This window comes from Lissotriton helveticus, chromosome 1_1 (assembly GCF_964261635.1).
Source record: "Lissotriton helveticus chromosome 1_1, aLisHel1.1, whole genome shotgun sequence".
NCBI classification, from domain to species: domain Eukaryota; kingdom Metazoa; phylum Chordata; class Amphibia; order Caudata; family Salamandridae; genus Lissotriton; species Lissotriton helveticus.
In genome coordinates, this window is record NC_136057.1 from 1,498,967,800 (window position 1) to 1,498,993,257 (window position 25,458).

The 25,458-nt window shown below is 46.5% G+C and overlaps 1 protein-coding gene across 3 annotated transcripts in view; it reads left to right on the forward strand.

Moving 5' to 3' along the window:
* The window catches only part of LOC144828472 (uncharacterized), a 766,726-nt gene that overhangs the window by 425,773 nt on the left and 315,495 nt on the right, over positions 1 to 25,458 (forward strand). For all 3 annotated transcript variants that reach the window (XM_078686684.1, XM_078686675.1, XM_078686665.1), the window contains one exon: positions 16,773 to 16,967. In XM_078686684.1, the coding sequence (XP_078542810.1) occupies positions 16,773 to 16,967 (195 nt within the window). The remainder of the gene's footprint in view (positions 1 to 16,772; positions 16,968 to 25,458) is intronic.

Sequence of the window (25,458 nt, forward strand, 5' to 3'; positions counted from 1 at the left end):
TGCTCTCTGCTGGGCAGGATCCCTAATCTATATTTCAAAAACTTCAGTTTAGTGATTTTTGGGTAGCCCTGGCTGAAATAAAGTTGTGGTGTCAGGGATTTATACGTATTTAAAGTCCTCCACGCATGGTTTCTTTTAGCAAAAGCGGCTTTGTCCTCTGTTAGGGAAAGAGTTTTTACGTTCTTCCAAATCCTTTTTTTAAACAGGTTGTGCCCCAGTTGCATGTCCCAAAGTGCGGATGCCTTGACAGCCCCCAATGCTGCCTTCAAGTAGGAGCATGCCTGAGATACATCCCTGCTTTGTATATCTTGCCACAGCATTGCGTTTAAGGTGTCATTGGAGGCAGAGCGGAGTTTGTGGCAGCAGATAATGTAGGCTCCTTGTCTTGCAAGGTCTTGTTTTTTTAGGCCGAACTCCAGCCGTATTTGGGCAGGCGAGGTGTAAGACGCGAGTGAGAACAGAGTTCTATATGCTTTTACCTGGATGTTATCTAGGTTCCTGGAGTCTCTTCCTCGTAGTGCCTCGCTGCCGTAGGAAATTGAGGGGAGCAATTTAGCCTGAATGACTTTTAAGTATGGTGTCAGGGTTGGCCCCGATAGTTGGTTTGCTAGATTTTTCAGTGTGATGGCGATCAAGGCCCCTCTTCTTTTGGTTTCCTCCATCTGCTTAACAAATGAACCGTCGGTGTCAAAGATAAGTCTCAAGTATTTATATTCGCGTGAAGACTCTATTTTTTGGCCCCCCAGAGTCCAGGACTTCTGGTGTTTGTTCCTGGTATTGATCGACATCGTGCGCGTTTTACTTAGATTGATTTTTAAGTTGTTTTCCATTGCGTAGCTGTGCATTTCGATCAGCAAATTCTGGAGGCCAATATGTGCGTGACTGAGAAGTACCACGTCATCCGCGTATAATAGATTACTTAGGGCTTTTCCTCCCAGCCTCGGAGAGTGGGAGTTGCATGTGTCGAGTCGGCCTGATAAGTCTGCCATAAACAGGTTAAACAGAGTCGGGGCCAGCACACACCCTTGTTTTAGCCCTTTTGTCGTGCAGACTTTGGAAGACAGATGGGTCCCGCTTCCCAGCTTCACCTGCAACCAGGTGTCAGAGTGAAGTAACTTCAGCATATTTAAAAGCGGTTGAGGTATGCCCCATTGTGCAAGTTTCCGCCACAGCATGCCTCTCTCGATGTTATCGAAGGCCGCGCTGAAATCGATATAGCACAAGTACTGCGGCAGTTTTTTTGTTTTAGCTCCGTCAATTAGCAGCGAGATAGCCAGGATGTTGGTGGTGGTTCCGTTTTTTTTCCGGAAACCCGTCTGGTTCCATGGTATAATCTGCTTTGAGTCCGCCCATGTCACAGTCTCCTCTAAGATTATTCCAGCGAAGTATTTGGCCTCGTTATCAAGGAGGGCTATTAGACGGTAGTTGTCGGGGACCGTTTTGTCTCCCTTTTTGTGTATGGGGACAATCGTTGACCCTCTCCAGGAATCTGGGATTCTATTTAGGAGTCTGACTTCTGTGAATAAAGATTGTAGTATGGTGGCCCATTCTGTGTCTTTCTCCTTGAACAGGGCTGGCGGGATGTCATTAGGACCTGGAGCGCCCTCTTTCCTGCCCTTACAAATCTGTTTTTTTTATTAGGGCTATTTGCTGGGCCGCTGATGGTGCCGGGGTAACGCTAGGTTGAAATTGATCTCCCGGGATTGTCGGCATTGACATGGTCGTTGCGGGTGCTTGCTCTGCGTTGGTACTTCTTTGTGCCCCTGTCTGTCCCAAGGGATCGATGAAATGACTGCCGAGGTAGTTAAGCCACTGATCTTCCCCAATGTGTGAACCGAGGTCCTTGTGATCTGGGCGTAGGATCTTGTTTACTGTTTGCCAAAAACGGGCACTGTTGTTGCTTTTGGAGTCGTATAAAAGTTTTGCCCAACCTTCATTTTCTGCGTCTTTTTTTATTACCCATTTTGTGTGTTTGAGCTCAGCCCTTTGTTTTTTCAGTGTGGCTCGTAATTGTTCGTTTTGGGGCGCTGCTCTTAGCCTCCGTGGGGATAGGTTTGCAGCTCTTTTTTGTGAGCGTAGTTGTGTTGTTTGTCCTTTCTTTAGGCTAATACTGCTATGCTCTGTATTATGGTTGCCTTTAGGAGCAATCTTTCTTGCCAGTTTGTTTACCAGTGAATCTGTGTATTGCTCCCAGTGGGAAATGAGCCCAGCTGCATCTGATGTGTGTATGTTGTACAGTTGGAGGTCAGTTTCAGCCAAGGTGGTTGTGTTGGTTGGCGAGCATTTGATTTTCCTTTGGTTGATTGTATAAATCTCCCCCAGTGTGTTGTCTGGCCTGATTACCATTGGCGTTTTTGCTGTCAGCTGGCTTTCCTGAGCGTGGTGGTCACTTTCCCCCTGGTCCCCCATTCTGAATTCCCTGATGTATGGAAATAATGCCAGGCTGGCGAAAGTGTAATTCAAGATGGAGCTGGCTCTATGAGAGTAGAAAGAAGCTACTGGAGGGGAGTCAGTCAGAAATCTGCCGTTTAGTGCCCGAAGATTTTGATGTTCTAAGTCTTGGAGAAAAGCGTTATTTTGGTGCTTTCTCCAATTTGGAGGAGTACTTTGTGCTGGTATACTGTAGATTTTATTAAGAGCCAGAGCTTCGTCTTCTAATGACGAGCCAAATAAGTTTTGGTTGAAGTCCCCCAACAAAAAGAGGAGTGGGTTCTCCAGTTGGGTGACGTGCTCCGCCAGTTGGTTCAAGATGTTCCTTGAGTCTTTGGCTCTGTTTTTGGGTTGAACATATGCGTTTACAAAGCAGACTTTTTCCTCTTTGGCGCCCAGCTGTAGCTTAATCTTTACGGATAGGGTTGAGGATGTTAGTGGGACCAGTTGGACCGCCGAGGATATTGAGGTGGCGGAAACATATGTCGCCAAACCTCCTGACTGATGACCAAATTTATTGGTTCTGGCCGCCGCTGTTGAGAAGCAGGTGAAACCCGGAATGTGTTTTGTGCTTGAGAGCCAGGTCTCCTGCAGCATTACAATATCGAATTGGGAGATATACTTTATGAAATCCGGGTCATCCATTTTGGAGGTTAGGTCATTTATGTTCCAGGAACAGATGCCAAAAGCTGGCACCCTTCCTCTGATATCTTCTCCCGTTCGGTGAGGGCGTCATACCTCTTCGGGGCATGTGAAAATCGCTCTGGACATTGTTCCTCTTACTAGTGCTTGATTTGAATGAGGTGCCTTCCTTGTGCTTACTTCTACCCATTCTCCCGTGGTGCGTTAGTACTTGTTTAGCGGGCTGTCTCGCTCGAAGTTGGCAGTGGTAAGTGTGCGAGGCTGCTGGTTCCTTGGGGCTGAGTTGCGCCTCCCTGTTGTGAACACTGGTTCCAAGCCAGTTGTCATTGACAGCCTATCCAATGGTTGCTGCCAGATGCTGTTCTCCCTTTTTGTCGGTGATCTTCCCAACGCACCCCTTAGGACACTGCAGGGGTTAGCCTGTTGGCTCGCTGGTTCAGAACCGTTTTTTCTGCGGAGTGGCGAGGGGTAGGCTGGTCTTTGTAGAGGAACGAGCTCAATACCCCAGTTCTTGAATTGAGCTGCTTCTGACATGATTAGGTCAACAACGTCACTGGAGGACCAAATCGTCCTAGTCACCTCCTGACTGTTTGAGTTCGGAGCGGGCAGAAATTCAACCGAAGGTAGATCATTGGAGTTTATGCCCCCCAAGGTAGGGACGCATTTCATCAGTTTGAGAATGTTGCCTCTATTCAGCACGTCCTGCTGCCCTTTCGATGTGTATTCCGAGTGGAAGACAAGAGTCTCAGTTAGTTGTGTTCTACTACCGTCTGCCTTCCGTTTTGCATTTGCAGCACGGACGTAGGCTGCTGCGCCAAGATCGGGCGGAGTTTTGTGCATTGCTGGATTTCTGCCTTCACCTGGCGTGTTGTAACTGTGGGTTGGTGCTTTGATTGACGTTGGTTGCTTAAATGTTGTTTGCGTCTCTCGTGGCCAGATTGTCTTTGAGTGCTCAGATTGGCTGTGGGCAGAGTGAATAGTCACAGTTGTCATAAGTGTGGCCCTAGTTTGGTCGTCTTGCGATTGACTTGACGTGTGACCTGTGGATGTTTCCCTTGCCCCCTCCTTGCTGATCAGTGGGATGGGTTTTTTGATTGCTGCTGAGGTTAGATGGGCCTGGTTAGTGCGCTCGGCGGGAGTGGCCGTTCGGTAAGAGGCTTCCCTGTTTGACGATATCAGGGCTGCCACTTGGCGTTCAGTAACCAGCTCCTGCTTTGCAAAGGACTCAGCGGACTGTGTGTGCTGGCTAGTACTTGTCGCCGTAGTTGTATGTGTGTCTAAAAGTGCAAAAGAGTTAGCAGCCGGTTGGACTTGGGGCCCTTGACCTTCCTGATGCAGCGGGCTGCTGATTGTATTTTGCGGCTGGGTTGGGCTGGTAACTGCTGGGATTTCCCCTTCTGAGGGGTTGGCCGTGTTTGTGGTCTGTATGCGTTTTCCATTAGTGCCAGAGAAGATAGGAAAGAGTTTTGTTGTAGTTGTCGACAGATTTTGCTTGCGCCCTTTTCTTTTTTGTTGTCGTCGTTGTTTTGCATTAATTTTTTTGGGGGACTCCGATCTCTTCCGGGTGGTTTCCTCATTTGCAGGGGATTCCTGGCCAATTGAGCTTGTGTCAGACAGTTTGCTGCTGATTTTACCTTCTGCAAAGTTAGTAGGGCCCATTTCTTTGGGGGCTTTGCCTCTGTGCAGTGACTTTATGTCCCCTATTAGGTCGGTTAGCATTGAAGGCAGTGTAGCTAATTTGTCTTCTGCCTGATTGCAATTGCAGCTTAAGTAGGTATTTGTTTGTGCTCTTTGTATCAGAGTGTTCAAATTACCTAGCTTGTCGTCAATCCCTGCAGTGAAGACTGCCAGTGTATTAAGGAGGTTGAGTTGAAGATCCATTTTGTCCGATTGATATTGTAGGGCTTCTACGGCTAGCTGAATTGTGTTTAAAAGGGAGATCCAGGCTCCGGTGTTGTGATCTTTTCCCTGCTCTCTCTCATTTGCAGATTGGGAATTTGCAATTGGGACAGTATTGGCGATGTTGTTGTCAGCCAAAGGGGAGTTGAGGAAAAACGGGTCTTTGTGGTCTAGATATTTGGTTGTTAACCTGTCCTCTCGCCCTTGAGCATTCGGGTGAAGCGGTGTAGCCCTACATTCAGCTTCCCGGCTCGAATTGTGTTGACTGGCATTTTGTTGGCAGAATGCCACGCTGAATGCCACGCTGTACAAGAAACTTGGTGCTGAGGCATGGTTGCCCCGTTCTTTGAGTGATGAGGCACCTGTGCCAGCCGAGTGGGCTTTAATGGGAGTGCTATGGTTGGGGCTCCTAATGTGTCCACCCTGGTCTGGTTGGATATCCTTGGGAGCGGCCGAGGTTTGTATCTTAGTCGTTGGTGGAGGCTGTAGACCAGCCCCTGCTTCCCCTGTACTTGAACAACTGCCTTGGGAGTCCGGGTTATTGAGTTTGTCTACTTCTTTCGTCTCCGAAGTGGGTTTTGGGCTAATTGTGATCTCTTCCGGTAGCGGTCTTGGAGTGCAGCTGGCTAAGTGAGCAGGTGGTGGCTGCTGTTTGCAGATCGAGTCAGGGGACTTTCCTAGTACAGATGAGTACACTAGGGGCTCGAGTGATGCGCTTGCACTTGTGGACCTGTGCTTTGGGGTGCCACTTTGATGAGGATCTACCCTGGCGGCGGATGTTCCCTGGACCAAGGTGCTTGTGGTGCTTGTGATAGTGTCGCGCAGTGATACACTTTTTCCCAGCAGCGGTAAAGGTGACAGCGGGGATTGCAATCCCTGGAGATGCTTGTTGCTCGAGAAAAAGGCTGAGCCTGCGTCCTTTAGGAACTCAAACTTTGTGTAAATTTTGGGTTGGTGAAGCTTTTTCCTTGTAAGTGGCTCAGTAGCTGATGACACTTGGAGCAGGACCGTTGGGTGCCCTTGTTTTGCTGTAGTGTTGGCCAGACCCGATGGTGGCTTGGTTAAGGAGAGAAGAGTCTGCTCCATTCTGGGGGATGTTGTGCCGTCGGTGTCTGTTTTCTTGTCCCCCTTTTTTTCGTCTTTGCTTTTTTGCTTGGAATTGACTCCGGTGAGCCCCTGATCTTTCCAGACCTCATTCCGCTCTACTCTCTTAGACTCTCACCGCGGCTCCCCGCACTTGCTTAAGTGATGGAATGATCGGTGACGATTGGTGATGGTTAGGTGATTGGACAATAATGGAACAGTTCGAGAACGGGGGCCTTACCCCTATTTCTGCGCCCCTGTTATCTGCATCCCCTCGAGCTGTTGTTCGTGCAAGGGAGAGTCTTCCACGGGGTCAAAGGGGGGTCGGGTGGATCAGTTGAAGGGCTGCAAATTGCAGAGATGTCGCTGGGGGGGGGGGTTCCTGGTTCGCTTGCGAGCGGAGCGCGCCGGGAGGGCCCCTGGTCGGTCGGACCTAGTCAGACTACCTGTCAGCCCAGCCCCGGGGCTCTTACTTCGCGACCGCCTCTATCGGCTGCCGCGCTCGCGTCTCTCCCCCCCCCCCTCCAGGTTACTGCGTGCTGTATGAGCGTGTTGCTCGGTCAGTTGCCTTGCCTTGGTCTTGTTCTCGCCTTGCCTCCTTTTCTACCAGGCGGGTGAGCAGGAGGAGTAGGGCGTGCAGAGCGTGTCAGGCAGCAAGGCTGTGAGGTAGTGAGGCAGTGAGGCAGTGAGGCAGGTCTGGTCTGCCAAGACTTTTTGTTTTTACTGATGGCTTTTTTTCTCTGCCGCAGACTCTGTTACTGTTTTCACTGTCTTTTGCTCTCTGCTGCGCTCTAGTGGCCACTGGCAGCAACACACATCAAGTTTAAGGATCAATAGTTTTTGGTGAACCTTGTTGCGATCCCTCTGCTGCTCGCTAGCTCCCCAGGCTCTGTGATAGTCTCGTGGCTCCTGCCGCCTCTGAGGGAGTCTTTCCGTGGGTTCTGCCTGCTGTTGATGCCGCTGCCGGGCACCAGAACCACCAGAACCAGAACACTCCCGCGGCTCCTGCCGCTGCTGGCCCCCGACACCACCTGGCTGTTCCCGGGCTACCACAATGCTCCCGCCGCTACCGGGCCCTTCCCGAATTTTACCCGCCGCTACGGAGGTCTCTTTGTGGTTAGGTGCAGCTGCAGACTGTGCCGCTGCTGGGGAGACCTCGAGACCCCGGCAGAAGCAGAGCAGGGCAGAGCAAAGCCCGGCCGTGAGCTCGGCTGCTGCGACCTCAAGCGTCTCGCTGCTCACTGCTTACTCGCTCACCCTCGGCACTCAGGAAAACGTGGCAAGTGGCAAACGCGAGATGAATAATACTTTTCAGTCAGTCGCAGGAGCAGTGACCAAAGGGGATGATGGCTGGGTTCAAACTGGAATGGCATAGTGAGCAAAAAAACTATAGAATCAGGCCCAGATCTCTGTACTGGGGTGAATGTATGACATTGTTATGCATGCGGTCCATCAACTGTTGTTTTTGCATTTATCACCCCGAGTGGGACGGGTATGCCCAGACAGTGGTCCTGTGCTCTCCATGCCAGTGGAATCAAGCTATCCTGGCTGAAGAGGGGTGAAACCCCGAAACCGGTCCTAGGACGATTGTTTCCATGATGCGCAGGTTCAAGACTGATTTGCATATAGCTGGGTTCAAACGGGAATGGCATGGTGAGCAAAAAAACAATGGATTTAGGCCCAGATCTCTGTACTGGTGTGAATGTATGACGTTGTTCTGCATTCTGTCCATCAACTGTTGTTTTTGCATTTGTCACGCCAAGTGGGACGAGTGGGACGGGTATGCCCAGACATGGGTCCCATGCTGTCCATCTCCATGCCACTGGAATCAAGCTATCCTGGCTGAAGAGGGGTGAAACCCCGAAACCGGTTCTATGTACGTATGTATGTATTTTACACTTATAAAGCGCGCTGTAACCCTACGGGCATCCTGGCAATGAGACACAATAAAAAGAAGGTAAAAAGTAAATTGCAGAGACTAAACCAGCCGGCTGGTTACATTCTGGGTAAGAGCCAAGTCTTAACTTTCTTTCGGAACACCAGCAGATCCTCTATTTGCCTCAATTCCAGGGGGAGACTATTCCATAAGCGGGCAGCTGCTACGCCGAATGCTCATCCCCCTCATTGTGGATCTCTTGATCCTCGGGATGATTGCCAAATTAGCTGCCGAAGAATGCAGGCTACGTGCAGGTACGTACCATCCAAACCTAGCCTGAATCGGTTTGGGTCCAAGTCCTTGAAGCGCTTTAAAGGCAATACACAAGGACTTGAACAATATCCTTTGTCTCACCGGGAGCCAATGCAGCTCAGCTAAAGCCTGAGATGTAGATGACCCATGCGTTCTCATTAAGACAAGCTTTGCTGCTGCCGCATTACAGTAATCCAGGCGGCTGAGGACAACACTCCTAACCACTGTGCCGCTAACCTGAGGAGGCAATAGTGGTAGTACCTTACGGAGTACTCTGATGAGCGTATAACAGTACCTGACTGGTTTGTTTACATGCGATTCCAGGTTAAGCTTCTCATTGAAGCTGACCCCCAGATTGCGTATCATTCTGCCGGGTACCAGAGGTGCATCTGTAGGGATAGGCCAGAAGTCAGGTGGTGAAGCTGTCGGCACTCTGCCCACCCCACAATGCAAGATCTCTGTCTTGTCATTATTAAATTGCAGTGCATTGTTTCTCAGCCATGACAACATTTCACACATACACTTATGTAATGTTTCTTGGAAGTCCGCATGATCGACATCCAAGGGCACAATCAATTGAGTGTCGTTAGCTTAATTAACCACACTTATGTTGTTGACTTTAATGACATCTAGCAATGGCTGCATGTAAACATTAAATAAGATGGGACTTATTGATGACCCCTGAGGGACCCCATGCTCGCTGACGAAAAAAATCTGATTGAAAAGGAGGTAAAGCGACGGACTGCTGTCTACCTGCCAGATAAAACTGAAACCATCGCAAGTCCAAGTTTGCCACCCCCACTTCTTCCAGTCTTGCCAGTAAGGTGGCATGGTTTACCATGTCGAATGCGGCGGACAGCTCCAACAAAATGAATGTTGCAGATTGTCCCCTGTCCGCGCGCATCCGAAGATTGTCCAACACGGTAACCAGCGCTGTCTCAGTCCCATGGCCTGGCTAGAAACCAAATTGATCTTTCCCCAGCTTATTATTACCTTCCAAAAAGCCAGAGAGTGCTCGGCTTACCAGGCGCTCCACTATCTTTACTGGATACGGTAAGAGGGAGATTGGTCTGTAGTTCCCAAGACAGTCAGGGTCCAATGAGGGTTTTTTAAGTAGAGGTGATACTATCCCCTCCTTCCAACAGGATGGAACCACTCCACTGCTGAGAGATTGGTTACACAGCTGGTGAAGCAATGGAAGGATCTCAGAGCCCAGCTCTTTCCAAAATGTTTGGGGAATGGGATCTAACGGTGAGCCAGAAGAGACCCCCATTGCCACCCTAATGAACTCATCCTCCGTAGGCAATTCCCAATGGTCAAAGGTAATCCCTGGCCTCCATGGCTCCAGCCCAGTATCCCTAACGCCAGTTAAGTTAGCTGGTCCTGTTTCTTCCCTTTCACTAGTGCCTAATGGGGTGTCTGGTTTCAGACCCTCAATGATCCTCTTAATTTTATCCTGAAAGAAGGCTGCCAGGCCACTATATAACTCTTGTGACAGGATAATCTTATTACTCATACAATCAGGATTTGGCATGTCTCTCACAGTATATTGAAAACACATTTAGCACTATTTGGAGATTTTAAGGTAAGATCTGTAAAATATGCCGCCTTGGTGGTTACTATCTCTTTTTTTTTTTTACTTAGCTAAGCATTCCTTCCAAGTGGCTTTATCATCATTAGCATAATGCAATCTCCACTGTCTTTCAGTCCATTTGCATTGCAACTTATAAGTCCTCAATTCCTCCGTATACCACGGAGCAGAGAGTTTCCCCCGTTTCCTGATCTTCTTCATGGGGGCGAGCTGATCAATTGTGCTGGTTAATTGCCCACAGATAGCTGTATAATTTTCAGCCACCGACTTCCCCGGATCAAAAAGGGACTCTAGATGAAAGAGCGGGCCGTTTTAGCTTTCCTCAAAAGGGCCTTACAGTCCCTACCCATAGCACACCTCCCTCCCTGGGAATGGACCTGGTCCTCCTAACATGAGTCACTCGGAATTTGACCAAGTGATGATCGGACCATCCTTAGTGGTACGGTTCTGTCCATTATGACCAGGTTATCCTCAGAGAATACCAGATCTAGTACATGTCCTGGTATGTGGATTGCTTCTTGAACCAATTGTGCCAAGTTCATGTTTGCACAGGACTGAATACAATTGTTATAGACTGTATCTATTTTCCCATTAGGCCAAAGATTGAAATCTCCCAGTATCAGCAATCTACGATGGGTAAGAGTCAGATTATTAATCGCGTCAACTAGCTGCTGCTGTTGTTGTGCATTCACTGCCCCCATGGGTCTATAACAAACCATGCCAGTCAGGATGTGCCTAGACCTATCTTTCAATAAAAAACTTAAGATTTCTACGTGTGCAACCTCGTCTATGTCCAGAGGAGCGAAATCCCAAGAATCTTTAAATATGATCCCGGTCCCTCCCCCTCTGCCACTGGGCCTCGGTTTATGGGGAATGCTTTATACCCTGCAGGGCATGCTAACAGTCATAAACAGGACGTCCAATTTATGCATTTCGATCAGAAGTTGGATTTCTGTGGAGTGTTTAGGGAGTTACCTCACATTAAGGAGGCCACATTTCAATGCGCCTGTTTGTAAAGTTTCAAGATCTATCCCCACTAGATGGTCCAGTGCAGATACGCTTAAAGCATTATTCCGCTTACCTATATCGTACAGCTGCTTCCTTGTATAACTATACCTGGGAGTTTCCTAGAATGCTTGTTTCCAGTCCAAAGAGGAACTGGCTTGGCAGTTCTGGCTGGACTGTTCCCATGAGGCACAGGGTCAAGACTGATTTGCATTTGGCTGGGTTCAAACTGGAATGGCATGGTCAGCAAAAAAACTATGGATTTAGGCCCAGATCTCTGTACTGGGGTGAATGTATGACGTTGTTCTGCATTGTGTCCATCAACTGTTGTTTTTGCATCTCCCAGTTCTACAACACCTGCAGAGCTGCGAAAGATGGATACGAATGCTTCTTGCTACTTCATCGACTTTGATGACTTCTTATCGGATTCAACTGATCGACCACAACCGCCACCTCTCCCTTTCAGGCAGAAAGTCTGTGTTTTCTATATTTGGCTGAAAAGGACATATTCTGTTTCTCCTTGGATACGTCTTTGGAATACAATTGCGTTACTTTTCCTGGTCCTTTGGATCGGGTTGGCAACAGTCTTTTTAGGCCTCGTGGCGATTACCGCGCGAAAGCGCGGTCTCACCAGAGACCTATAGTCACCGGCGCCGCTTCCCAGGAGACAAGAGATGGCCACGCTCATAAATGGGATCGGAGCGGGCCGCGCGCGCGTGTGCACATCTCCTGTCTCCTGGGAAGCTCTAACACACACAGCCATACCTCCCCCTGCTTACGCATGCGCACACACACACACAAGCGCTCACACACGAGCGCACATACACACGAGCGCACATACACGCACGCACACATACAGAGACACCCCCGCCTCCGAGCAATGTCTGCCCGACCTCCGGCAGCCCGGGATTCCTCTAGCTCGCCTTCTTTCGGGCCTAGGCAGGGAAGGTGTCTTATCATGACAACACTGCCAGCCCTGATTGCCCAAGGTTGGCGAGCGATTGTTCACTACATTGGCCTTTTCTCATTTAGTCTATTTGTACCAGCTCCAAACTACCTCTCTGCATCCCTGAGGGAATTCCGGGCAAGAATGGATATGGTTTCTTAGAAAGAGCATTGACGATCCGAGGTGATAACACCCTCCTCCCCCCTCCCCTACACATAACCCCGGCCCCTATCTGCCAAGTCTTCGCAGCCGCATGATCGCTCGAGCTTGCACCCTCCGAGCGTGAAAGGAAGTGAAGGGTGGCTTGATGTCGCGGCCTCGCCTTTTTCTGTGGTTTGATGCCCTAGACACGATCCATCGCAGCCCATCCTTGGACCAGTGGCGTAACATATAATGACACCCCCTCCCCTTTGCAAGAGGGGGCTCCTGAAGGGGTTATTCCCACGTAGGCTTGATTGCCCTGCCTCTGGCAGCCAGATCATTTCGCTACCTTCCTGCTTCCCGTCGCGGGGGAGAAGGTGGGAAAAGGGTTGTTCTGACAGCCCTGCCTTTCTGTATCTATATATAGCACCTTTCGTTCCCTAAATGCTAACAACCTGCGCGTGAGATCTATCGTGCCACAGATATGTGCGAGTCAGTGAGAGTGAGTGGGAGAGTCAGTCAGTGAGAGCGTCTGTCAGTGAGAGTCTGTCAGTGAGAAAGAGTCTGTCAGTGAGAGAGTCTGTCAGTAATGAGAGAGAGAGTCACTCAGTCAGTGAAAGAGTCGGAGAGTCTGTCAGTGAGAGTCTGTGCGAGTCTGTCAGTGAGAGTCTGTGCGAGTCTGTCAGTGAGAGTCTGTGCAAGTCTGTCAGTGAGAGTCTTTGCGAGTCTATCAGTGAGAGTCTGTGCAAGTCTGTCAGTGAGAGTCTGTGCGAGTCTGTCAGTGAGAGTCTGTGCGAGTCTGTCAGTGAGAGTCTGTGCGAGTCTGACAGTGAGAGTCTGCAAGTCTTTCAGTGAGAGTCTGCAAGTCTTTCAGTGAGAGTCTGCGAGTCTTTCAGTGAGAGTCTTTTCGAGTCTGTCAGTGAGAGTCTTTGCGAGTCTGTCAGTGAAAGTCTGGGTGAGTCTGTCAGTGAAGTCAGAGTGAGTGTCAGTGAGAGTGTCAGTGAGGGTCAGTGAGAGAGTCAGTGAGAGTCTGTCAGTGAGAGAATCAGTGAGAGAGAGTGCATCAGTGAGTGAGTCAGTGAAAATGAGTCAGTGAGTGAGAAAAAGAGGGAGAGTCTGTCAGTGAGAGTGAGTCAGTCAGTCTGTCAGTGAGAATGAGTCAGTCTGTCAATGAGAGTGAGTGAGTCAGTCAGTCTGTGAGAGTCGGAGTCAGTGAGAGTCTGTCAGTGAGAGAGAGTGCGTCAGTGAGTGAGTCAGTGAAAATGAGTCAGTCAGTGAGAGAAAGTGAGTCTGTCAGTCAGTCAGTGAGAGACAGTGGAAGAGTCTGTCTGAGAGTGAGTCTGTCAGTGAGAGTGATTCTTTCAGTGAGAGTCAGTAAGAGTGAGTGAGTCAGTGGGAGAGTCTGTCGGTGAGAGTCAGCCAGTCAGTGAGATTGAGTGAGTGAGTCAGTCAGTGAGAGTGAGTCTGTCAGTGGGAGAGAGAGTGGGAGAGTCTGTCAGTGAGAGAGTGAGTCAGTGAGAGAGTGAGTCTGTCAGTCAGTGAGAGAGAGTGAGTGAGTGAGTCAGCCAGTCAGTGTGAGAGAGTGGGAGAGTCAGTGAGAGAGGGGGAGAGTCAGTGAGAGTTAGTCATTGAGTGAGAGTCAGTCATTGAGTGAGAGTGAGTCAGTGAGTGAGAGTGAGTGAGTCAGTGAGTAAGTGAGAGTGAGTTAGTCAGTCAGAGAGAGAGAGGGAGAGTCAGTTAGTGAGAGAGTGTCAGTGAGAGAGTGTCAGTGAGAGTCTGTCAGTGAGAGTGAGTCAGTGAGAGTGAGTCAATTAGTCAGTGAGAGTCTGTCAGTGAGTCTGCCAGTGAGAGAGTGGGCGAGTCAGTCAGTGAGAGTGGCAGAGTCTGTAAGTGAGAGTGAGAGAGTCAGTGTGAGTGAGTGTGAGAGTGTGATAGTCAGTGAGAATGAGTCAGCCATTAATGCAAGGCACTTGCAGTTAGGGTGAGTACTCTAAAGCTCAACTTTCATAACCTGCGGAGTTTAACGATTTGTGGCTATTCGTATTGCTCTGTGGATACTACATTATTATATGCAAATAAATACATGCAGACAAATAAAAGAAACTATTGTAGTGAAGACTTGAATCCACATGTTCTGAAAACCTGTAATTTCCTATCTTTCAAAAGAGCACAAGCAGCAGCTGTTTTAAAGCACTCGTGCTTGTGCTGGCATCCGCCTTGCATGAGCGAGCAGCGGCGGCGCGAGAGTCATATGTTCTCAATTACCATGCGCGCGACTACTCGCTCCCGCAAGGTGCATGCCAGCACAAGCACGAGTGTGTACTTCAAAAAGATCAGAGAGACGGCTAAAGGCCCTCCTAGGCATCGCATGCATGCTGCGTAGGCGAGACCTAAAAAGGGGGATCGCCAGACCCTGACTGTTATAGGCCAATTTCATTGTTCGACTCTTTGATAAAAGTGGTTTGGTGAATTATCCTAGAACGTCTACAAGACTGGGCCGAGACAACAAGGTTTTGTCTGACATCTAATACGGTTTCCGTGAGGACCTAGGGAAGTATGCACGGGTGAAGAAAGGTTAGGCAGTATTTAGCTTTCGTAGATCTCACCGCAGCTTTTGAGTTTGTTAGGCTCAGCAAGCTCTGGAAGATCCTCGAGGGTATGAGAGTAGAAATGCAAATTATCCACTTTTTTAGACGGATATTCAGTGATGCAAAGGCGAGAGTACGGTATGGTATTAATGATGAGTGCTGTACCCCGTTTCCAATTAGGAGGGGGGTTAGGCAAGGTTGTCTGCTAGCCCCCTTTCTTTTTAACCTTTACATTAACGACCTGGGCGAAGCTCTGACTAAAGACTGCCAAAGACCTCCCTCAAATAGCTAGACGCCCAATACCTGTTATTCTATATGCGGATGACGCAGTTCTGATGTCACACTCTCAAGTAGGACTGCAAAAGGTTTTAAGCAGCTTCTCAGCCTTTATGGCCCATCTTGGCCTTAGGGTGAACACCTCGAAAACCTTTATAATGAGGTGTGGTCCTGGCAGTCAGAAATGTAGGGCTATGTATATAGATGAGCAGAAGATAGCGCTCACTAAGAGATTTTCATATCTCGGTATACTTTTCCATCAGAATGACCGATGGGCCTAAGCAGTGCTAGCAAAAAAGTTGCAATTTTTAAAGACCACTGGCGCTCTTGCAAATTTCTAAAGAAAGTTGGGTAGGAGGCCGCCGGTGGAGCTCATTCAGAGCAATAACGCAAAATGCACCACCACAGCCACGTATGGGGCAGGGCATGGGTCTGGGGGTTTGTTGAGGAGTACCCCTTACAAATAGTGGAAAACACGGTTTTACGTTATATCGTAGCAGTACCGAGTAGTACATCATCGTATGTCTGCCATTCCGAGTTGGGTTTACCATACATTGCTGACCTCATAAAAATAGAGCCTATTCTTTTATGGCATAAGATCTGGACTTCGACAAAAACTATACTTAACCAGAATATTTTACTGGACAGTTTAAAACTGGAAGGGGCTTTAGTTATCCCTTGGTGAAGGTATGTCCAAGACTTTGTGTGATCTATGTCATTTAGAATATTTTACCGACCCATGTACTATGTTGATGATCACGAGAAAAGAGCTAAGAAAAGAGTGCCTCTTGCTACTAGATACACTGAGAATATCAGCAGAGATCATAAAGCCTACTATGTGGTACAATCAAATGAGTTTAACAACTTTTAGTATACAACCTTATTTGATAATGGTACCTGGTGGCTATGACCGGTTTTTATTGACCAGATTCAGACTTCCATAAACTTGTGAGTTTCCCAAAAATGAATGTCTGGGCACGAGAAATACAACTGTGTCCCTGTGATAACCAATCAGAACAATCAACGATACATGTTGTTTTATTTTGTAGATCAGACAATGTTGCCATGCATTTACTGTGCTACAGTTTTTGGAAAATGAACACATAGTCTGGAAGGTAGCCATGTTTTTAAAGAAAGTACTTAGACATAGAAAATGCATTGTAATATAATCATGTTGTTTACAATTAGTTAAGGGATACTGATTCAATGGAATACATTTTATAATCAATTATAATTTGTAACTTTTGTTGTGTAATGAGCTGTGTGTTTTATGTGCTTTTATGATTGTCTGAAATAGCAATCGAATAAAGTTTTACTTGACTTGACCAAATGGCATTGCCAGCAAGTCATTATGGCTGCCACAGGTTGCGAAGCCAGAACACAAAGCACGGGCAATCGGTGATGTGGGCCGAAGTGCTGATATTACTTTTGTTTTAATACCACAGACAAACAAGCTGACTCTGAATTCCTTACAAATGCCCCCCTTGATTACCCCATGCACACAACTGAATATCTAAATTACTGAGTTTTCGAAAGGTGTCTCTTTTCTAGTCATGTTATCTAAAACAGGCTGCTGAGTTGGAATAAGAAACTGGTCACTGAGTGACTGCTTCCTGTCTGCTGCACGCTGTTGCAAATCCCAAATAAATGTTCTCCACTTTCAGAATGCTGCTACAGTGGGGTGAGAAGGGTGGTATTCTAGTGTTGGTGCTCTTCAGCTTTAACAAAAGTAAGACGAAGGTTCGTTTTAGGTAGAGATGCCACTCGTGTCAGATTAATGTATACTTCTAGACAGAGAAAACTCCCTGAGGCTTTTGTGGAAATCATGTATTAATGCATCAGTAGATATATACATTGTATAGAGAGATTTTATGAAATGTCAAAATATGTGACAGACAGTTGATGTACTTTTGGAAATATGCATACGTGTATATATTGACTATTTATTTGCAATTACACCTCTAATTCCTGTATTTGTTAAAGGAAATGACAGCATAACTCGATCCTACATTAAGGAAGAAGAAGGGATCAATCTTGTCACCATTACAGAGGAGGAAGGCTATCCGGTCATCATTAAAGTGGAGGAAGAGATGGAACCTGCCAGTTTTAAAGAAGAGGAAGTGACATTTGTTGTGGATAGTCTTGTTTCAGAGAGAAGTGACATTGTTACTCACACAGGTGTGTTATCTGCGTTTTTTGCCTTACATTTCCCTTCTGTGGCGGTCTGTGTTCATTGAGCCGTATTAAGCTGTTGGCAGTATTAGGTCTCTGAGTGAGGCCTGACCTCAACTTGCTCCGTAATTTACCAGTACTATAGCTCATTCAACACTCATACAGTACTTAAGTCGTCATAGGTGGTAGATTTAACTGGTCATGACACATATTACAGAGACTGACCAATAGTTTTTGTAGGTTGGCTATTTCAGTCTAAACTACCGGAGGCCTTGTACATTTGCTAAAGCATCTTCAAGCGTATCTTGCCGATAGAGTTGACTGTTCCCTTCTCTTGTACACAATAAATACATGTTTTTTTAACCAACCTAGCACCTGTTACTGCACCTTGCTGTTTAGTCTTAAAACACGAGCTAGAAAAACGAATCTGATATACCAAGCTATCCTTAAATGGATAGGAGTCAAGCTTTGTTTTCATTGAATACTTGAAACTTTTCATGAGATTTTGGCAACCACTTCCTTAAACAGGCTTTTGAAGCAAGACACAGTATGTATAAGCCAACATTATCACAAACCTCATCTCAGCAACAGAATATGATGAACGTTTTACAGTGACTGACCCCTTCTCAGCAATTTCCTTAAGCTTTTTTCAAGCCCCTGTCAGGGCTACTCACATGTCAAAAATAACAAAGTCCACACAGCACAGGACAACAATCCTATTGCAGGACTGGCTAAGCAGCACATAAACAAGGCAACCCAACGTAATATTCTCCTGATTCTCCTAAGAGGCAAAATGTAATTTGAACAGCTTTTACACCAGCTCTTTGAATCTAGGCAATTCAATTCAATATATATGTATTAACGATTTGGAACTCCAATGAGGTCCACATTAAAATGTATGCAAATTATTACATAAATATGATAAAATAAAACATAAGGAAAACTCGTTTCTTGGACCATCATCAATTTTCGAAAGCCTACATAGCAGGTCTAGGTTTTCCCTTACATAACATTAGTAGATGGTGTAATTTGCCCTAATAGGCAAATTAACTAAGGTTTTCAACAGTAATACCATTTAGCTCATAGGCAAGAACAGGGCCCGAAAGACATCAACCATAGCAAGTTACATATGTTTAGGATCGTACTAAACAATAGCAGCTTCATGTAAATATAGAATAATATGCATCTCATCAGTGCAAGAAAAGATTTTTTCAAACATTTTGGCAGCAACACATAACCGCTTTGGCAGAAAATAGAGTTTGGGATTAGCGGCGGGAGAATTGAAATAACGAACTTATATCCCAGAGTGTGCAAAAAAAGCAATGAGTAGCAGCCAGTTCATGTGGAAAGTATTATCCAAAATCCAGCTTCGGCAGAGAGTTCGGTTTCATATTAGCAACAAGAAAAAAGGAGTAACGGGACATATCCTAACCCATGCAAAAATCAATTCAATAGCAGCCAGTTCTTGTGCAAAATGTAATCCAATGTCCCGCTTCAATTTAGATTTGAAATTTGCCACAAGAAAAATGTGGGAGACAAGCACTACGTATCCCAGTTGTGCAAAGATCAATAAATAGCAGCGAATAAATGTGCAAAATACAATCTAAGAAAGGAGAGAATATTAATACTCCATATAAGGGTAACCGAATCGGGGTTTACAACTCATTAAAAAAAATATATATATAAAAGATTTAAAATATGTACATAAACTCCTTAAAATAATTAAATAGTTTTACACAGACTGCTTCATTCTTCAGGCAAAAGAGAAAGTCACGGCCTGAAGCTAAATTTTTAACACTTTTTTGTAAAAACATCGGCCAAAGCCAGCGACGATGAATCAATACCAATGCTGGACAAACAAACAATACATGATCCAGGGTCTGAATCCTCAGCTTGCAGATATTACGAATTTTTCCATTTTTCAAATTCTGTGACCAGTTTGCTGTTAGGTCATTTGAAGGTAAAAGATTCATGCGGCATATAGTGATCAGTCATCGAGTTCCATGTTCTAAATTCCAAAATAGATATTTCTGTGAGATTCTCGGTGACTTTGTTCTGGCTATTATCTTTAATCTCTCTTTAGACTTGCAAAATGTAATATCTCTATTATAGATAATCTTGCCACTTAAGGTTTTTAAAAAAGATTTAAGTACTGAGGGCGGGAGAGTAATCACTGATTCTTCTTGTACACAAAAATGTTTTAGTGCCAATGAGAAATCACGATAGAAGTAGTTCCCAGCCATATCGCCAAAGGTTTCTTGACCCATGAAACCTCTTAATGAATTAGGCTCGCCGTTTTTTAACTGATATCCCCAACGTAAGACCCTGGATAAACCTTGGATATAGGAGCTTATCAAGCCAAATTCTAATCTAATAGCAGCTGATGGAACTATCATATTAAAATTGCATAGTTTACGTAAAATCTGACCTTCAATCCTACCTAGAAAGCTCCAGTCCTTAACCGGGATTGACTCAATGGCCTAGAGCAGGGTTGGAGGGATTTTTGCTTTAAAAACCATCAATAGATGTAAGAAATGCCTTCTGCCCATGGCATTGTAGAAAATACGCAAACCATTAGCGTGTAATGCAGCTTTACAGGAACTCTGTTCAACATGATGTTTGTTCTTCATACTACCCGCTATTAGTTTCCGTAAGTAAAGGTATGAGTCTACCACCTCCAGCTTTTCAGGACCAATTTGCCACTTAAAATTACTTGATTTTCTACATTTGTTACATTTCATGACCAGGATTTTACTTTTAGATACGTTTATCTTCAGGAAACGGGCCACTGTATAATCCTGTAGTGATATCAGCTTTCTATTCAGCCCGATAGGGGTTAGGTCCATCACTACTATATCATCTGCATATAGGAGGCATGGGAAAGGTCGGCTACCTATCTTTGATGCATCTCCCTCTGACGGATAGAAGCAATCAGCTAAATCTACTATATATAAAGATAATAGCAACAGTGCTAGCAAATAACCTTGTTTCAAGCCATTTTCTGTAGAGATTACATCCGATGAACCGTGATTTCCTCCCATTAATATCGGACACCACGTTTGAGAATGTAGTGTGATAATTAAGGATAGCAGGGGAGAAGGCAGACCCATTTTTTGCAATTTTCTCCATAGTAGTGGTCGATCTACCTTATCGAAGGCCGTTGAAAAATCTATGGAAGCCATATACACACGTTTGACCAACAAGAAATCGTGTATTTCTCCTCAATTAATTTCAACATGGAAATATTATCTAGGGTAGAATGTTTTTTTCTAAAACCTGCTTGTTCTAAAGGAAGGACCTTCTTCTTCATCACCCAATCCATGAGGTGATCGAGGATACCACGTGCAAATATTTTCCCCGCTGCATCTAATAGGACTATTTGCCGGTAATTACCCGGAGGTGTTCTAGGGCCCTTTTTGTACAGAGGGATTAGAATACTTCCAGACCAAGATAGTGGTGTCTTCCCCTGAGAGTAACAAAAATTAAACATTAGGGCTAGATGAGTGGCCCACAGAAGTGGCTCCTTTTTAGGTCTCGCCTATTCTATCCCGTAGGGATGGATAAGCGAGATTATAGTAAGCAGTCCGAAAAGTCTACCTAGCTGCGGATCGCGTACAGTTGTGTGAGCCAGGTGCGTGCACATCGCACACCCACACCATTGCCAGCCATATCCCACACCATTTGTCTGAGCCTCAGCATCAGACTTCAAAGGAAGCCGCTCCCGCGCCACGCAATGCCAAGAGGTTGTTTTACTTGCGCTCTTTTGTATATTTCCATTTTCATATCTTTTCTCTTCCCCAGTTATGCCCCCCTAGCTTATGTCCCCCTCCTCCTTTGCCTGTCCATTCTCTATTGCATCTTCTTCCTCCATCATCGGGTTATATTCCCTCTTGTCCCTAACTTCTCCGTTCTCTCTACCTGATTCTTTTTTCCCTCAGTTTCCATCACCAGTGTTCCCTCTCTCGCTCTCTCCTTAGTTCTCTTTTGTAACTCACTGTTGTTTTGTCCCCGTGATCCCTTTCTCGGTTGTGTTAGTTCTGCCTTACCTATTCTTTCATTTCACTCAGTTTTCACAGTTTTCTTTCTTTCTTTCTTTCCCTCAGTATACCTCCTCTGGAACCCCTTTGCTCTTTTTCGTTTTTGCATCATATCTGCCCCCACAGCCTCTTTCTTTTATCTTTGTTGTTCTCCGCCCTCCACCCTCTTCCATCTGTCGACGCCCCTCTTCTACATCACATGCCGCGCGCCACCCTCGTGTTATACACATACACACACACAAACACACATCACCTCGCTAAACAAACATACTCTTTCCAAATAAACTGTGGCAGCAGTTTCCATCACCGGTGTTCCCTCTCTCGCTCTCTCCTTAGTTCTCCATTGTAACTCACTGTTGTTTTGTCCCCGTGATCCCTTTCTCGGTTGTCTTAGTTCTGCCTTACCTATTCTTTCCTTTCACTCAGTTTTCACAGTTTTCTTTCTTTCTTTATTTCCCTCAGTTTCCTCCTCTGTTACCCCTTCGCTCTTTCTTTCGTTGTCGCGTCGTATCTGCCCTCACAGCCTCTTTCTTTTATCTTTGTTGTTCTCTGCCTTCCACCCTCTTCCATCTGTCGATGCCCCTCTTCTACATCACATGCTGCGCGCCACCCTCGTGTTATACACATACACGCGCACAAACACACGACATCACCTCGCTAAACAACGGAATGCGACCTCTGTGGTGCAGGTAAACAAGACAAACAAGACATTATGCACATAGTATGTATCTGTCCTGCCATGTATCAAGATCGGAGGCACTGGCTGAAAGACAAACTCAACGAGGAAGGAGTCCGCACTTGTCGATCAGCGATAGTACAGATCCTATGTTCAGTGGACCCTCAACTGATCTGCCGATCAGTAAAATTTCTGGACAGCTTTGTGAAAAAAAACGAGGCCCATAGCCATTGAATCGATGCTCGTCAAGACCTAAGAACATTGTTCGAATGACAATTCTGTGCTCCAGCAAAGTCCACTGGAACAAGTGACAGTCTTTTGTAACATAGTTTTATTTTCGTTTTTACTTTCTCCTCCCCTTTCCTTGCTACTTACTATCCCTTCCCCACTCCTTAAAAGTCGTTTTTAATGTTGTAGAATGTTATATATTGTAATGGTTTTAATTAACCGCGCAATAAAGAATTTTACTTTACTTACTTACCTCGCTAAACAAACATACTCTTTCCAAATAAACTGTGGCAACAGTGGGGCGGGGATTCCAGGATGGCCGAGTGGGGGGCAGGAAACAGATGTCACCCTCGCGCAATACCCTGGGAGGTAACCGAGCCCAGCCTGCAGGGATGCAATCTATTCTCGCCCCCCTGCTCTCATGACGTCACCCCTGGCAGATATTTGAGTTCGGACTTGGTGTTTCTGTGGATGTTGTACATGCCCAGTACTGCCTCACGCAGCACCCTCCCTACCACCCAGAACTGCACGTGCTGTGCCCCGATAGGACAAGTGACAATAGGCGAGTACATTCAGAATTCAGAGTGCACTATTTACCCGAGGTGATAATGTCACGAGTGAAGGGTCTTTAGGGATTATTAGCCCAAATAACTTTTTACTATTTAAAAAATCTCACTCTACCACTCTACCGCCCTCACTCTACCACTCTACCGCCCTCGCTCTACCGCTGTACCACCCTCACTCTACTGCCCTCACTCTACCGCTCTACCGCCTTCACTCTACCGCTCTACCGCCTTCACTCTACCGCTCTACCGCCTTCACTCTACCACTCTACCGCCCTCACTCTACCGCTCTACCGCCCTCACTCTACCGCTCTACTGCCTTCACTCTACAGCCCTCACTCTACCACTATACCGCCCTCACTCTTCCACTCTACTGCCCTCACTCTACCGCCCTGACTCTACCGCTCTGACTCTACCGCCCTCACTCTACCGCTCTACCACCCTCGATCTACCACGCTACCGCCCTCACTCTACCACTCTACCGCCCTCACTCTACCACTCTACCACCCTCATGCCCTCACTGTACTGCCCTCACTCTACTACACTCTCACGCCCTCACTCTACCACTCTACCGCCATCACGCCCTCACTCTGCCGCCCTCACTCTACCGGCCTCACGCCCTCAGTCTACCACTCTACCGCCCTCACTGTACCACCCTCACTCTACTACTCTACTGTCCTCTCTACCGCCCTCACTCTACCACTCTACCGCCCTCACTCTACTGCCCTCACTCTACCATACAACCGCCCTCACTGTACCGCCCTCACTCTACCACTCTACCGCCCTTACTCTACCACTCTACCACACTCAATCTACCGCCCTCACTCTACCACTCACACCCCCTCACCATCACCCCTGTCACCCTCACCCCGTCACCCTCACCCTCCCTCACCCTCACACCCCTTCACACCCCCTCACCCTCACACCCCTTCACCCTCACACCCCCACACCCTCACAACCCCACACCCGCAAACCCCCTCACCCCTCTCACCCTCACACACACCCTCACCCTCACACCACCCCTCACCCTCACTCCCCCTCACACCCCCTCACCCTCTCACCCCCTCACCCCCTCACCCTCACACCCCTCACCCTCACAACCCTCTCACCCCCTCACCCCCTCACCCCCCACACCCTCACACACCCTCTCACCCTCACACACCCTCACCCTCACACACCCTCACACCTCCTCACCCTCACACCCTCACTCTCCCTCACACCCTTACTCTCCCTCGCACCCCCTCACCCTCACAACCCTCTCACCCTCACACACCCTCACCCTTACACACCCTCACCCTCACACCCCCTTCACCCTCACACCCCCTTCACCCTCACACCCCCTTCACCCTCACTCACCCTCACCAGCATAGCATAACAAAACATAGCATAACATAACAAAACACAGCATAGCATAGGATAGGATAGCAAAACATAGCATAGCATAACAAAACAAAGCATAGGATAGCATAACAAAACAAAACATAGCATAGCAAAACACAACAAAGCATATCATAACAAAACACAACAAAGCATAGCATAGCATAACAAAACATAGCAAAACACAACAAAGCATAGCATAACAAAACACAACAAAGCATAGCATATCATAACAAAACACAACATAGCATAGCATAACAAAGCAGAACAAAACATAGCATAACATAACAAAACAAAGCATAGCATAGCAAAACATAGCATAACATAACATAGCAAAACACAACAAAACAGAGCATAGCATAACCAAACACAACAAAAAATAGCATAGCATAACAAAACAAAGCATTGGATAGCAAAACTAAACATAGCATGGCATAACAAAACAAAGCATAGGATAGCAAAATAAAACATAGCATAGCATAACATAACAAAACATAGCAAAACACAACAAAAAATAGCATAGCTTAACAAAACATAGCATAGCAAAACAAAACATATAATAGCATAGCAAAACATAGCATACCAAATGCAACAAAACATAGCATAGCATAACAAAACATAGCATAGCAAAACATAGCATAGCATAACACCTGAAGCTAGAATACACCTGAAAATCGCGTGCATGACGCATAAGGCTATACACCACAACTCGCCCAGTTACCTCGCCCAGAAACTGACAATCTCGGGTGGCTCTAGAGCCACATGAAGCGCAGAAAATCTTCTTTTGAAACCGCAAAGATTCCACAAGAAAAAAACGTATAAACGCTTCTTCTCAGGGATGGCGCCCAGAATCTGGAATGCCCTCCCTCCAGAAACCAGACTTATATCATCCACTGCATCCTTAAAAAAAGAAGTAAAATCGATCCTCTTGGCTAAATTCACATGACTATAGACTAAGGAAATCTCGAGACTCAATATCTTTCCTTTTATGTCAATGACCTGCCAGACCACCTTTGCTGCCTGCCTGACTTTACAGGTAACCATTTGCGCATCTTTGCACAAAATGCTTTGTTAATGATTTTTTTGTCTTTTTATCCCATTTATGTGTAAAGCGCTCTGATATCCTTGATGATCTTTTTTGCCCTCTATAAAACTTTCTAAATAAACAAAACATAGCATAGCATAACAAAACACAGCATAGCATAGCTTAACAAATCAAAGCATAGGATAGCAAAACATCGTATAGCATAACAAAACAAGACATAGGATAGCAAAACAAAATATAGCATAGCATACAGCATCACTCAGCACCACCACAGCATCACTCAGGGGTACCACAACATCACTATGCGCTACCACAGTATTACTGAATACCACAGCATCACTCGTTCGCCATCACAACATCACTCAGCGCCACCACAGCATCAATCTGTGCAACCATTCAACACCTGGTTCAAATATGTTCTCTATCTAGCGCCCTCACTCTATTTATCGCCCTCACACCCCCTCACCCTCACACCCCCTCACACCCCCTCACCCTCACACACCCTCACTCACCCTCACACCCTCACTCTCACAATCCTCTCACCCTCACACACCCTCACTCACCCTCACAC